The sequence below is a fragment of the Dipodomys ordii genome, unplaced genomic scaffold (assembly GCF_000151885.1).
Source record: "Dipodomys ordii isolate 6190 unplaced genomic scaffold, Dord_2.0 Scaffold72, whole genome shotgun sequence".
In the NCBI taxonomy this organism is placed as follows: Eukaryota; Metazoa; Chordata; class Mammalia; order Rodentia; family Heteromyidae; genus Dipodomys; species Dipodomys ordii.
Window position 1 is genome coordinate 6,728,499 of NW_012267288.1, and position 15,236 is coordinate 6,743,734.

The 15,236-nt window shown below is 34.5% G+C and overlaps 1 protein-coding gene across 4 annotated transcripts in view; it reads left to right on the forward strand.

The window, feature by feature from the left end:
- Positions 1-1,342: 1,342 nt before the first annotated feature.
- Dgkb (diacylglycerol kinase, beta 90kDa) overlaps positions 1,343-15,236 on the forward strand; it is a 543,021-nt gene continuing 529,127 nt past the window's right edge. For 2 of the 4 annotated variants that reach the window (XM_013024003.1, XM_013024004.1), the window contains exon 1: positions 1,527-1,596. In XM_013024003.1, the coding sequence (XP_012879457.1) occupies positions 1,527-1,596 (70 nt within the window). Of the gene's footprint in view, positions 1,597-15,236 lie in introns of all 4 variants that reach the window. The other 2 variants (XM_013024005.1, XM_013024002.1) reach the window with 2 other exon arrangements.

Below are 15,236 nucleotides of genomic sequence, written 5' to 3' on the forward strand. Positions count from 1 at the left end.
GCATGTAATGTGCCAAATGTGACTGAATCATCCGTCTCCCTTTGGATAGAGGAGGACAGAACACATTGTTTTTATACCCAAAGTGCATGCAACTGTAGAGAAGCAAAGAGTTAGGATAAAATCAGTGTGAAGGATGAAATCAGCAGGAGGAAACTGGGTTTTTCCACAGTAGGCTTCATTTCCTTTATAGCATGATACGCAGTTAATCTCAGGAGTACTTTTCTTTTATTTTCCTTTTTTATTCTTTTCTCTTCTCTTTTCTCTTCTTATCTTTCTTTCTTCTTTCTTTTTTGAAATTAAATAACAAACTATCACCTCATAAAGCTGATTTAAGCCATTACAAACAAATGAAATCGAAAGTATGACAACAAAAATCAAACAAATGAAAACAAAAACAAGCCAGCACTTGCTGTCACTGCTGTTGTTGTTGTTTTTTTTCTTTGTTTTTCCCCCACTCCAAGAAGGACCAAGATAGGACAGTGAGAACTTTGTAATATTGAAGAACAGTAAAGAGGCCAAAGACTCATAGACCTTTGTTGGAATAATGCTTAGTTAATGATACGTGTATAAGTAAAATTTTCAATGACACCATTCTAAAGGCTAAGTAATTCTACAAACCAAGCAAATCTTTCTAAGTACTGCATTTTCTAAAAAGATTATAGTGTCAGTCTGGTTGGTTACTGTCACTGATAACAGGTGTAACCCTAATGGGTTTTACTTTTGAGCTTCACAGATTTGCCAGGGAATATAAGTCCATGAGAACTTGTGAATTTATTTTATAAAGTGTAACTCCAATTTAAATGATGAAACTATCAGTGTTAATTCTTCAGATATTTGGAATTTATTTAATTTGGCAAACTTACTGGAATTAAAGCATACTAAAATCTGAACTCATTCTCTTTATTTAATTGCCACAGAAAATTATAGAGCTGTATGATGAAAGTATGTTCATTATGCACCATTCAAACACAGTAATGTAAGTCTAGTGAACTGACAAATTGTTCAGGAAGTTAAAATGCTTGTTTACATTCCATTGATAAGCTAGTTCTTGATTTATTATGTAATGTTTAAATATTTAAGAATTGATGGGTCCAGACTGATAAAAGTGTTCATTTTAGTTATTGGAAAGTAGACTTTAAATCCTTAGATATTAATTTACTTTTGTAAAGCTAGGCATTGTAAAAATGGTCTGCACATTTTGTACTCTTAATTACCGACATGATGTATTAAGACTTGTAGTTAAAATGTCAAAAATCCAAAATTCTTTATACATAACATTTAATCTTGAGTTTTTTTCCCTGTGAAAGAATGCTAGTCTTTTGAACATCATGCTTTTCTTTCTACAGTGCTTAATACATTATTGAAACTACAAACATCTACAGAAGTTTAATGTGGACAGAGTTCATATTTTGAAAGCCTGCAATGTTTTATCATTAAACATGCAATGTGGAATCTTTGAAGCATAGAGTTCTGCCCTGAATGAAGAATCTCTCACCTGGGATGTAAGCAAACTTCTCATCTCCACCATGACGAACCAGGAAAAATGGGCCCACCTCAGCCCCTCTGAATTTTCCCAACTTCAGAAATATGCTGAGTGTAAGTACTATTGCTGGTAATATGATTTTACTTGGCTTTGTATTAAACAAAGTATCACTTACTAGGACATATTACAGATCTTACTCATAACGGAGACAGGTGCCATCAGGCTTTTGTGTTTACAAGGATTTCAGCTTGAGAGTAATTTTATGGCATGGAAAAAAGAAAAAGATCAATTAAATCAAACATCAAATCCTAAAAGACAAGAAACTAGAATACTAGATGAAAGAATTTGAGCTTGGAAAACACTCTATCTCTAATAAGAATAAGGAAAAAAATCTGATAAACTAGCAAAATGGAACTTATTGAAATGGAGGAAAAAAGAACTTATACACAGAAAATAAAAGCCTATATTATGCATTATTAAATATAATATGACTGATAGATATCAGGTAGAAAGAGAAAGTCACTTTTTTTCTTTTATTTGTTTCTCCTACTTGTTAACCTATCATTTCAGGAAGGACTGGAAGTAGAAGTAAATCTACTGTGAAATTCTGTCTTTATAATTGTGTTTAACTTCAAACTAGAGCTGTCAAAAGAAAAAAAAATGAGGGCCATATGCTGTCTTGGTTAGTGAATTAATACAAATTATAGTCCATGATAATCATCGGAATGGTAAAATATTTAGAATGTTTCACTATGCATGTGAAGCAAGATTTTCTTTGCTAAGAAATTATTTTACCAGGCATACTTTAAGATCATCTTCCTCTCTCCCCAAAATGCTTCTCGGCTATAAATATGAATCACAGCTAAGTCATGTATTGAAGAGCAAAAGGTGGCAACTGAGCAATAGGAAATACACAAAAGGCTTATGAGGCTTAGACAATAAATACAGTAATCTGTAGAGAATACAATAAGAACCTATAATACTGTGATGACTAAGGGGATAAAATTACAAGAAATGCAGTAGAAGAAAATGAGCCAATAGCACATAATAAGGAAAGAGACAAAAAATGAAATAGTTGGTGATACTCATGGAAAGGAGGTATGGCATGTAGGAATGAACTGATGGTGAACATCAGGAATAAACTAACGAATGTGAAGGAGAACTAGAGATAAAAGTTAAACACAGAAGCTGGTTTGGAATATAAAAGAATCAATATGAAGATAGCGAATAATAACACATTGATGGTTTACATACTGATTCAGGAAACACTAGTAATACTCCATATTATGAAAGACACCCTTTAAAGTCATTTTTCTTTTTTTGAGATAGGGTAATCTCTAACCCAAGTTGACTCCAAACTCATGAGTTTCTTGCCTCAACATCCCAAATGCTGGGATTACAGCAAAAATTCCTAAACTAAATTACCTGAGATACTCTAAGTTTAGGAAGTCCCTTCTAAGTTTAGAAGTTCTTGTTCCTTGTGAATAATTGTAAAATTACAACTACTACTATGTCAGAAATTTTTGAAGTCAAACTATAATAAACATACTAAATACTATTTAGGGATACTGAAATCTATCCTTTTATCCATTCCCTTTTGCATCCTTTTATCATGTAAGACAAAATTTGCCCAGAATAGCTGTATCTGTGCTTCTTGCTTGCAATCATATAGCTGATATTTTTTAACTGGCTCATAAAATACCTATGATTCTTATTTTCATATATTTTTTTGCTACTTCAGTATGCCTAACAGTAAGTGGATAAATGTGGGCATCTACATTAGGTAAGATTCTTTATGGTGCTGCACAAGATGTAAAATATTAACAAGTTTCAACTTTCCTCTCAAGGAATTTACAATGGCAAGAAGGCTAGAAAATAGTAGATAAACACGTGTCTAGGCAAATAAGTATAAGGTTCTGTAGGTTGTTCACGGTCAAATGAAGATGAGAAAAGAGGTCTTCAAGGAAAAAGTGGGATTTAAAATGTATCTTGAAATCTATAATGTACACAAAATGACAAAGAAAATGATAGTATTGAAAGGGAAAAATTGAGAAAGAGGTGAGACACACTTAGCTACATCATAACTTAAATAAGTATAGTTAAGGTTATAAATATGGGATGAATCAGAACATGCAATGCTAAACTCAGACCGTGAGGAATCACTGTAGGGCTGTAAGTGGTGGTGTCAAATGAGTAATGTTCTGAGATAATGAACTTGTGAAGTGGAATGCTTTGACATTTCAGCCTATGGCCACTTGGCCCCATTGCTTTCAGACAGCACATGAGGTGGCACCTTCCATCAGAATAAAGCTATGGGAAAAAAAAGATATTCACTTCAGTACTAGGAAGAGAATAAAAAGAGGAAAGGACAGGGGTCTCATTGACCATTCAAAAAATGCCCCAAAGACCAGAGGACCTCTCCCAAAGACCTCTCCTTTCAAAGTTTCTCTCATTTCCCAATAGAATCAAGCTAGGGATCAAACCTTTCATACATGTTCCTTTGGAGGAACATTTAAGATACAAATTTAGCAATGATACTGGAAAATAGTTAGATTCCAGGAAGTCAGATGACTTTTAGAATAGGCTAAAATTATGATTTATTACAATAATAGAGGTTAAAGTAGTGTGTTATTGAAACTATGAGATAAGGTCTTGGGAAATAATAAAGCACAAAGAGAGAAAAAGAAAGATGAGAACAAGGAAAAAAGTAAAGAAAAAAGAGGAGAGACTTCAGACTAATATCTCAGATTTGACTTTGATGAAGATTATGATATTGTAGTGAAATAATTCTTCAAGTAAAGGCAACCCTGATTTTGGTTTGTGTTATATTAAACTTGGCTTGATTACTAAAATCTATTGTGTAGAGTTTGGGGAAAAGGTTTATGAAAGCATAAAGAGGCAAATTATTGCTCTTATAGTAAACCTGTCATTGATAGATAGCATTGCTCACATGGAGAAATTTCATTTGAAGTAGTATGCTGAGAGACATTTACTCTAAAATATTAGACATACTATAAGCTACAGCTTGTATTTTAGTAGCTTAAGAACATAGGGGCCCAAACCCTTTGTTGGTTAAAAATACGATATATTGAGAATACATCTAATATACCTACATATCCTACTGAACAGCATGGCTTAATAAGACAATATAATTCAGAGTGTCAGTCATTCACTTTGTAATTCTGTGGCAGACAAGAATTATAGCTAGCCACAACTCTGTAGCTCTCTCAGAAAGAATTAAACCACATATGTTATTAGCCTGTAAACAGATAAAAATTTCAAGTAGGTCTTCAACTGAGTGTGCTTCTTCTTTCATCATCAACACAAAGTCTAAATTCAAAGTTAAATCATCATAAGTCTAGTAATAAGTCATAATAATGCTGGAATCAATTTGCTATAATGCCTAAAACAAGTGGCAATAAAAATTACCACAGATGTTCAGAATGTCTCATGCCTATAATCCTAGCTCCTTGGAAAGTTGAGGATCATAATTCAAAGCCAGGCGGGGCATGAAAGTCTGAGACTCTCATCTCCAATTAAATGGTATAACACTAATCTTTTGTAAAAAAAAAAAAAAAAAAAAAGCTCTATCAGGGGTAATATCTAGGCCCTGAGTTCAAGCCCCAGAACTGGCACTAAAAAAAAAAAAAGCAAAAATTGCAATGTATTGACAATAAGTTTAATTGATGTTTAGTAATTTGGTAGCAGACAGTGATGCCATTGATGCAAAACTTCAATGGAATTTACGAGCAAATTGTAAATTATGAATAAGATATACTTCCAAAATGGAATTTATAAGCAAATTACAAACTATAAATAAAAATACAGTTCTAATTTTATGATCACTACATTTGCAACCAAGACAACATGAAAATACTAAATACATATGTATATATAGTATATATATTACTATAAAAATTACTATTTAAATTACTATATTACTGCTATATAAATTACTGTTATATATTACTACATAAAATTACTATATATGTAGTTATATGTATATATATATATATATATATATTTCTTTTCCAACAAGTTTAAATTTACTGAGTAACTAGTAAACAGAGTATCACAATAGTAATAAATTGCCCTTTTGAAAAGATACCTGAAGGCATACTTATTATCTGAAGATTATGAAGGGTATCTTTTCCCTGATGTTCAATATATATGACTGGTATGTGTCAGAGATATTTAAACATCAATTTTTTTCATATTATAATACTGTGTTGGCAAATTGACTCTTTTCCCACACTATTTTACAAAAAAAGGTTTATTAGATTGACTTTTCTGATTTTATGTGCTTTACATATTTTGTGTATGTATCTGCTGATTCTGTGGTTTGAACTCAGGGCCTGGGCAATGTCTCTGAGCTTTTCTGGTCAAGGCTGGTGCTCTACCACTTGAGCCACTGCTCTGCTTCTGGATTTTTGGTGCTTAACTGGAGATAAGAGTCTCACAGAATTGCCTGCTTGGGCTGGCTTTGAACTATAGTCTTCAGATCTTAGTCTCCTGAGAAACTAGGATTATAAGCATGAGCCACTGGTGCATGTGTGTGTTTGGTAGCTTTTAATAACCAATGTTTATATCTATCAACTTAGTAAAATTTAAAATTATTAATTTAACAGCTCACACATGACATTATCTATGTAATTTATAAAATAAGTATTTTTAAAGGTATATTTGAGGTATGGAATTGAGCTATGGCTTTTAAATAAATTTATTCTTATGGAAACACAGAGGGTTACAGTTACATAAGTCAGATAATGAGTACATTTCTTTTGAGCAGTGTCACTTCTTCTCTCCTTTCCTCCAAGTTTTTCCTTCATAAGCCTTTCCCCCACAAGTTGTATTGTTCATTTTCAACATATTATTTAGTGAGTGTCACTGATGTATTTGTTCACCCTTTGTCCCACCATTTCTATGCTCCCTTTTATTCTCCCTAACAGATAAACTTAAACAGATAAACTTAAAAATAAGACAAAAAGTATAGAAATAAAAAACAACAACAAAGGAGGAAAAAATAAACAAGAGGCAAAATAACATAAAACCTTTTGTTTCTAGTTCTTGGAGTTAATTTATATATACATCATTTACATCATCATATGCCCATAACATATGAATATCCTCCTTTGGTCTCATTGTGTGAATGTCTAGAGTCCTGCATAATTTAACATGTCCAAGTACACATTGGTGGGAATGTGAACTTGTTCTACCATTCTGGAAAGCAATATGAAGGTTTCTCAAATGACTAAACATAGAGCTTCCCTATGACTCAGCAATTCCACTCCTGGACATTTATTCAAATGAGTACAAACAAAGCCACACTAAAGCTACCAATGCAATTATGTTCATTGCAGAATTGTTTACCATAGCCAAATGATTAACCTAAATGCCCCTCAGTAGACATGGATCAGGAAAATGTGATAGATAGGTAGATAGATAGACAGACAGACAGACAGACAGACAGACAGACAGACAGACAGACAGACAGACAGACAGACAGATAGATAGATAGATAGATAGATAGATAGATAGATAGATAGATAGATAGATAGAGAAATATAAAATGGAATTCTACTCTTCCATCAGACAGAATGATATTGTGCCATTCATAAGGAAACTGAAAGATCTGAAAAAAATATAGTACATGAGTTAAACTAGAACCATAGAATCATAGGTTGCAGGGTTTCCCTCATTTGTTGTAACTATAAAGTGCCTATAAATTACACACAAGTAAACATACTGGGTGGTAAAAGAGCTATAACTTTTTTAGGTAGAATAAATGAGCTTGTGGAATCCCATACTCTAGTAAAACCAAATCATAGTATTTAACCTACAGAATACCATCAATATCATTTTCTTGATTATTCATCAGATTGTGGATTCTCATCACATTCTGTAATGTATACTATAATTTTGACCATTCTCCTGACTTCTAGGCTTCTTAAAATAAGTTAGGAACACATAGGGCAACAGTGGCTCAATATTTCTGGTTAGGCAACTATCATATCTGAGTCTGAGAAACTTAATATTTCATTTTTAAAATGAAATGCGTCTATTTAAAAATATATCTATTTTTTAAACTTTTAAAAAAAATTTACGTAGTTGCACAAAGGAGTTGCCATTTAAGCAAAGTAGATAAAAGTAATACATATGTCCAGTGATGTAAGTATTATTTTGAATGTGCTGTTATATGTGACATAGAAAGACTACTTGGTAAATTGTTAGTACTAAAACTGTTGATAATCATGACTTTGATAGAGACAGAATGAGTGTGCATTCTTGTCTGTTTAAACATATTGCTGGTGGCTCAAGTAGAAAAGTGTCACATTTTGGAGCTTGACGAGTGGGTGTCTTTTTTCCTGCTAGGAGACTAGATCCTGCTCACAAGGTAGAAGCTTCTGTTGTTCTTGGCAGCCTCAGTTCTGTGTTGTCCCCACAAATATGGAAGGCAGCTAATGTGGAGCCTGCTGCGCCTGCCTAGAGCATGCTGTGACCAGGCTCCTGTTTAGGGTTTCAGGCTGAGTCACTCCATGGGGAAAGCATTTCCTTGATATGTGGGAGGGGAGTATAATTTTCTCCTCCACTTTTTATATAAAGTCATCCGAACTGTTGTCATGAGATAGAAAGCTCTCGCTCCTGCTGTGTGGAGAATTGAGCTTATCACATTATTGGCCTGTCCCAGCTTCCGGCTGTGATTTCCTGACCAGCAGCGAAGGGTTAAGAAACTCCTGAGTTTTGTGCATGAGTAACTATATCTTCTATGCAAAACCTACATGAAATTCCCAAGTGATTCATTACCAGCCCACCTATTGTCACGTTGGATTAGCTTTTTGTTTGCAGCACATAAAGTGTAGTAGATAGCATGTACATTGTTTTTGAAAAAATAATACTGGGTTATTATGGTGGGAAAATTGCCAAATCTTCACAAATTTCATACTGTTTAGAGCAACTGGCAATGTAGATAAAAACAAAATTATGGTGAACTGAGAACCAACGTAACTAATATTGAGAGACAGTATACAATCTTTTCTACTGGAGAGAGGCATTTATCATGACTGTAGAAAGCATAGCAGCTTTGCTCAGTAATATTTGTTGGCATAGAATCTCAGCCATGTTCTACTTTATCATGAAATCTTTAGAATTTTGATGAGATTTTTGTTCCTGTGACAAAATATATAAGCAGAACAAAAGATATATTTGTTTCAGAGATTTGAATATACCACGGTGAGGAGGGCAGGGCAGCGCAAAGCAGACAGGAAGTAAGGTGTGAAGGATTAGCAGGCTCTCCTTTTCTGCAGAGTCAATCACACTTAGCTAATCCTCTGCCACACCCAGAGCTGGGCTTTATTAATCTAACCACTTCTCCACCCACTCAAACTAGCCATCAGGTTAAGTCATCACAGCCTTTCTCTCCTGAAAAAAAAAAAATGCAATCCTACTTTATGTAGGATTTAATGAGACAATCTTCACCATTATACATCGCACCTTCGTGAGCTCTACTGTAAGCAACATGGTATTTAAACCTTTTAATAATCCTGAGAAAAAGGTAAATTATCCTTTCTGAGGGCTTTATGTTTCTGGAAGATGTTTCTGGCACAGATATATACTATGGAAAATAACAACAAATGTCGACACAGCAATAATTTGTTTATGCTTCTTATGAAGCACTTGATACGCCAATAAACAGACCACTAATTCCAATATGAGCTGGAATCCAGCATTACAAAGCCTATATCTCCATTAGACAATAGTCATTTTCTAGAGCATTTCTGCATGCAAAACAATGAAAAGAAGCACAGCTGCCCATTAAGACCCAAGTCCTAAAGTCACTGGAATCTGATGGTCACAGTTCTTGGAGCTTTGTCCAAAGCTTGGGAGACAGAAGTTGATGGAAGGAAATAGTTTCATTTGAGGCCATCCCTGTGAGAAATGGAGGAGACCCCTTCGTCTCATGTCATCTTAGAAGGCTCAGGGAGTATGAAGTACTTTCATGGTGGTTACAGTAATAAGACAATAGGCAGGAGATTTCCTCCTGTTGGTTGGTATCTATTTTCAGGGTGTCATCCCCTCCTCCTTTAAATGGATAGAGATATTGGTCTCTTGGGGCCAGTACCTGCATTTTCTCTTTCACATAAATTAATTTTCTGAAAGTTATTAGAACCATGCTGTGCCAAGGATGGATCTCTTGTGCCCAGATAAAGATCCCCAAAGACTACCAAGGAGCCGATTCCGATGCAAGCACACTCACCACCATCACCGACATAGCAGGTCAGAGTTGAGAGCCCCGACCCTTCCTCTAGCAGGGTATTTACAGGGTTTTTAGAGACTTCTATGCGTCATTGCAACACTTAACAAATCATATCCCACCGCGGAAAAATCATAAAATAATTCTAAAAGATGAGTAGCGTAACCAGTGGCGGGAACATTCCAGGTACTGGGGATTGGCTGGTTCATGAAGTTGATGCTCTTCGAAATGATTGGCTAACGCAGATGGTCTGAACTGCAACCAAGTGGTCTTTAACTTGCAGGAACATCTGGAACTTGGTTTTTTTCCTGTTATCTGCTGATTAGTGGATTGTTCCTGGAATTTGGGCTCAAGGGGATCAAGGAGAGTTGCTGATGCATTTCCCGAACAAAATGGACTCCAAACCTAAAATTGATATATTTTGTTCAGGCTTCACACATCTATACAGGACAGATCAAGATCAGCAGTGAAGACCACCCAAGTAGTCCTTCCCACCTGCCTGCTAAAACCTCCACTGTCAATTCTACCTTCCCTATTCTTGGGATCTGGGACCATGTCTCTCTGCCAGCTGTGTCCTGTTACGCGGGGGTCAGTGATGCTCTGCTTCATGTAGAAGCAGGATTTACTATACTTCTCACACTCCTCATTCCTTCTCTTCTTAGAGTTTGGAAAAAAAAAACACTCATTTGTCCAAACTCAAAGAATAAAGTAGGAATCATGAAGTACAGTGAAACTGAACCTTCAATAGTTAATGGAAGTCTTGCAAGATGGAAAGTCTGGTGGGAAAAGACACCTAAAGCTGTTACTGCACGCATTTCATCCTCCTAATATGCAAGTCCTTCCTGATTCCTCCCTGGCTGAGTACTACGGTGTACAGTTTTGCCAGATGTTGTCTGGGTTTCATTATTTTCTATTAGGTAATTTTAACATATGTACTTCTTGAGACTGGTTGAATTTTAGAAGCAGGTTTTCATTATCTCCACTCCCCTTCATTCTCTTGTAGGAAGAAGGATTTACTTGGTATGAGTTTGTGTGTGTGTGTGTATGTGTGTGTGTGTGTGTGTGTTTGAATTATTTGCTATTTTATGAATGTAATGTACTTTCTCATTTCATCATGATTCACCCTTACCTCGTCTTTTGGCTTTCTTCTAATGTCCTCTTTGCTCAGGTTGCCAATATGAACTCAGGGTCAAGTCAAATATCTACCTTTGAATGTGGACCACCAATAACCATTAAAAAAATAATCTCTCAGCATTTCTTTGTTTTTGCATATTTGGAGACTCTTGTGTTTTAGCTAAGAAGTAGAGTGCTTACCTAAAATATGAAAGGTCCTGGGGTCCATCTCCAATGTAGCCAAAAAACAGAAAGAAGAAAGAGAAGAAGAGAAAGAGTAAAAGAGAGAAAGAAAGAGGAAGAGAAGGAAGAAAGAAAGGAAGAAGGAAGGAAGGAAAGAAGGAAGAAGGAAGGAAGGAAGGAAAAAAGGAAGGAAAGATAATACATTGGAGGGAAAATAAATTGTCAAAACACAACTGGAAATAAAGCTATGGTTCAGTCTTTTTTCATTATAAGAGTTTTACTCCTCTTGTTAAGCTCCCTTTTAAAGGAGGAACTAATGTATCTTTGAAATATGTTTTGTACTTGGCTCACACAAAATGGGGTGAGGAGATAAGAGGAAGAGAAACTTGAATTCCTCCCATGTGTGAGTTAAATTCATTGTTAAGCAAATTTAGATCACAATCTAACCCTTCTGGTAATTCATCCTGCTGAGATTAGCTTTTACTTCTGTCCTATGCTCAGTGTTAGATTGGCTCTATTTTGGGAGGCAAAACCACTTATTGATAATTACTCTCTTTGTACAAGACAAAAGAATAAATGGGAGAGGGCTATTTAGCCTAGTGTCTGAGAACACATAATTTGGCATTAGATCAAACTGGGTTTGACTCCTAGTATGGTGCTATGTGGCTTAATTCCCTTACAGAATCACACTGAGGTGAATGATTAAATGTGAAAATGTATGTAAAGAGATCTGAAGCTAATACATCCTTGTTTTGATTAGGACCCAGATAGTCTAGGAGAAGTACTTCAATTCCAGAGGATTTTTTTCCTCTCTGACTTATGCCTTTTCAATTATGCAATTGATTGAGATGAATTACCTTGACTTTTCTTTAAATTGGCTTGGTTTCATCCTCATATTTGGTCTAATATTTGAATTGGTAACCTTATTTTAGATAAGACATTTCTGATTCACATTGATGTTAATTAGTTATCAACCTCTCCTGCCTTTGCCCCAGATTGTATTTCTGGGATATATTTTGTCTGCATAATCTCCATTGCTTAATTCTATTTCTAGTTCCTTTCTTCCTTTTCCTTCCTTCCTTCCTTCTTTTTTTTAATGGTTGAACTGCTTAAAAATGGGTTTCCTATTGCCCGCTTCTTTGTTCATTTGTCTTTTGATTCCATAAATCTTTGATGAGTTTTCAACATCTATTTCTTTTAACTTTTTTTGACCTGACAAAAACATTTTTATTTATATTTGTTTTCAAACTTTAATATTGAAGTTATGATTTATGTGGGCATTGGTTAAGTTGAGTCACATTACCCTATGAATGAAATGTCAACAAAATCTGGGCAGTTTAACAAAAGAGATTTTTTTCTTGCAAATAACTTCATCTCACATTATTTTCAAGCCCCAGTCACAAGGAACAACCATCTTCTTTGGAATTGGCCAGTTGCTATGGCAGAGAAGAAAAAGAAGAAAAAGCTGACTCTTGGACTTTCTGATAGTGACAGATTTCTTTGTTCTAAGCAAATGGTATGACCAGGTATAACTTCTAGCTTGTGAAGAAGTGAATTCCTTCCATGTCTCCAGTGGGAGAATTGAAATATTTTGTGACCAGTATCACAGGAGTAAAAAATAGCTTATTGTTTACTTTAGGACGTTTGGCACATCATAATAATCTCCTTGAACCTCTATTTCTTCATATATAAAACAAGGACAAAACTATAAATAATTATTCCAGTTTTGATTAATAACTGCAATGAGTTATAAATGAAAGTTATCCTTAAGGCTTATGTATCTTGTGTACTTCTTCCTTAAATCAAGTTTAGTTAGTTAAAAAAAATATTATTCAGCAGCAATTTCCTTAGTTGTCATCTAACACTTTTTGTACAGGAAATACTACCAGGCTAAAGTAGAAATAAAGGCAAGTGAGTATACAGGCTAGAGCAACTTAGTTTTCCACCTTCATCACTTATTAAGCAAAGAATGCTTAGTACCTTTTAGGCATTGTACTAGGCTCTTTTGGCATAGAGATGGATAGTTTGATACTTTCCAAGACTTTAGTTTGTACAGAGACAAATATGGTTGCAAACAATGACAAAGGAAGAAATTGATATCCAGCTAGGCACTGGTGGTGCACATCTGAAATCCTAGCTACTTGACTGGCTGCGATCTGAGGACTGAGGTTTGAAGGCAGCCAGGCAGGAAAGTCCATGAGGCAATTATCCCCAATAAACTACTAAAAAGCTGGAAGTAGAACTGTGACTCAAGTAGTAGGGTGCTAGCCTTGAGTATTAAAAACTAAGGAAAAATGCCTACGCCAAAGACATCACAGAAAACACATTGATATCCTAATAGACAGATAGATAGATAAATAGACAGACAGATAGATAGATCCTTATCTCTGTGTGTGTGTGTGTGTGTGTGTGTGTGTGTGTGTGTGTGTGTGTGTGTGACTCTGGAAAAGCTTGAAAAGCTTTTAATGCTGCTTCATATGATTAGATTTGAGATGGTAACAGGATTTTAATTCTAGTTAAAAATATTGCATAAGAGGGAGCGAAGCAGTTGTTAGAATATGTACACAGACATGAAAGAATATTATACATTAGGGAATAACTTGAAGTGCATGTTGAATACATATGCAATTAAATATATATCATGCATGTGGGCAATTGGTATGAGAATACATATAAAAATGAAATATAAGGATAAAGAATTTAGTAACAGTTGTAAAAGTGGATCCATGAAGGGTGTTAGTGAAAGATTGTCTACTAGTATTGGGAGATATTAAAGCTGCTAAAGGGATGTTAGAATGCTCAAATTTCAGAAGAAATTAAATAGATTATAACTTTGACATAAAGAGAAACTAAAACTAAATAGAAAAGATATTTTACAGGTGCAAAGTTGCTGAATATATGTATTGTAACAGATAGGTAAGCACAGATGAGAGAGAACATCATCAGGGAAATGAAACAAATGCAATCATTAATTGGATAAAAAATAGGAAAGAAAAATAAGCTGTTTCTTTTTGTAGGACAAAACAATGCAAATTATTAAAGGTAAGAAGGAAAATGAACAAATTTTAAAAGAAACTAGTGTTTTGATGTTGGACAGTTGAACACAGAGGACCTTACAGAGAACAAACTAGGAACTCTGACTTAAAATTTGGATGAAAGATGCAAAATGGGTATGCCTTTGTGTTGTGAGTGGTTATAAAATTGTGGACATAAATGGATCACCTTCTCTAAGCACATTGAGAAAGTATAAAGGCAACAGAGAGAACATTACAATTAGTAGACCTTTGCAAGATGATATACTCCAGGAAACACCTGATAAATAATAACCAGATAAGAAGGAAGATAGAAATGAGTGAATTCTATAATTTAAAGAAAATTATTCATCACAGTTATTAATCAAATTGGGTGAAGAACTTTCAAAATTTAGAATATCAAGGAAATTTTGATAGGGATTTACAAAGTAGACTGTACAGTGGGATATATGGAAAAGGAAGGTGGCCAGGAAATTATACATAAACTACTTTTATAGAATCTAACTTATGGAAAGGAAAAGGGAAGATCATGGTTAAAGTAAGTCAAGTATAAGGCTTTTATTCTTCTACAGAGTACAGAGATAGCTTCATAGAGAGTAAATAAAAAAGAAATCAAATCTCATAATATTAAACAAATAATGTCCAGCAAATTACATTGAGAAATTATTCCCAAATGTTAATTACTTAGGGGTAGGGGAAGAAAGAGGGAAGGCTTTTAATTTACTCAAGCCCAACTTTACTGTGTACTTTCTTAACATAATAGTTTTGGCCTTTAGCAAGTTACATAATCTTTTTCAACTTTAATTTTCTTCACCATGTAATTAAGAAAACAATGAAGAATATATCAAAGATTGCTGCAAGACTCAAGTAAAATATTGTGTGTAGAAATGCTTTGTAAACAGCAAACTACCATATGTAAGTTAATTATAAGTTTCATTGTTTCAAGTAGAATGTTCTGAGACTGCTTTCTGCTATCCTTACTTTGCCAGTAGTTCAGTATCTGTTTCTCCCTAGGACATAGTTCTATTTTTATTATTTGTTGAGTTTTGCAGTTTATTTGTCTAAGACTGTATTAGAAATGCATGCGTATTCAAAGCAACCCAATTTTCCTCTTCAACCTTTTGGTTCAGAACTTATCCTCAAATCCCACACAGCCTTTTGAAAGCTTTTCACA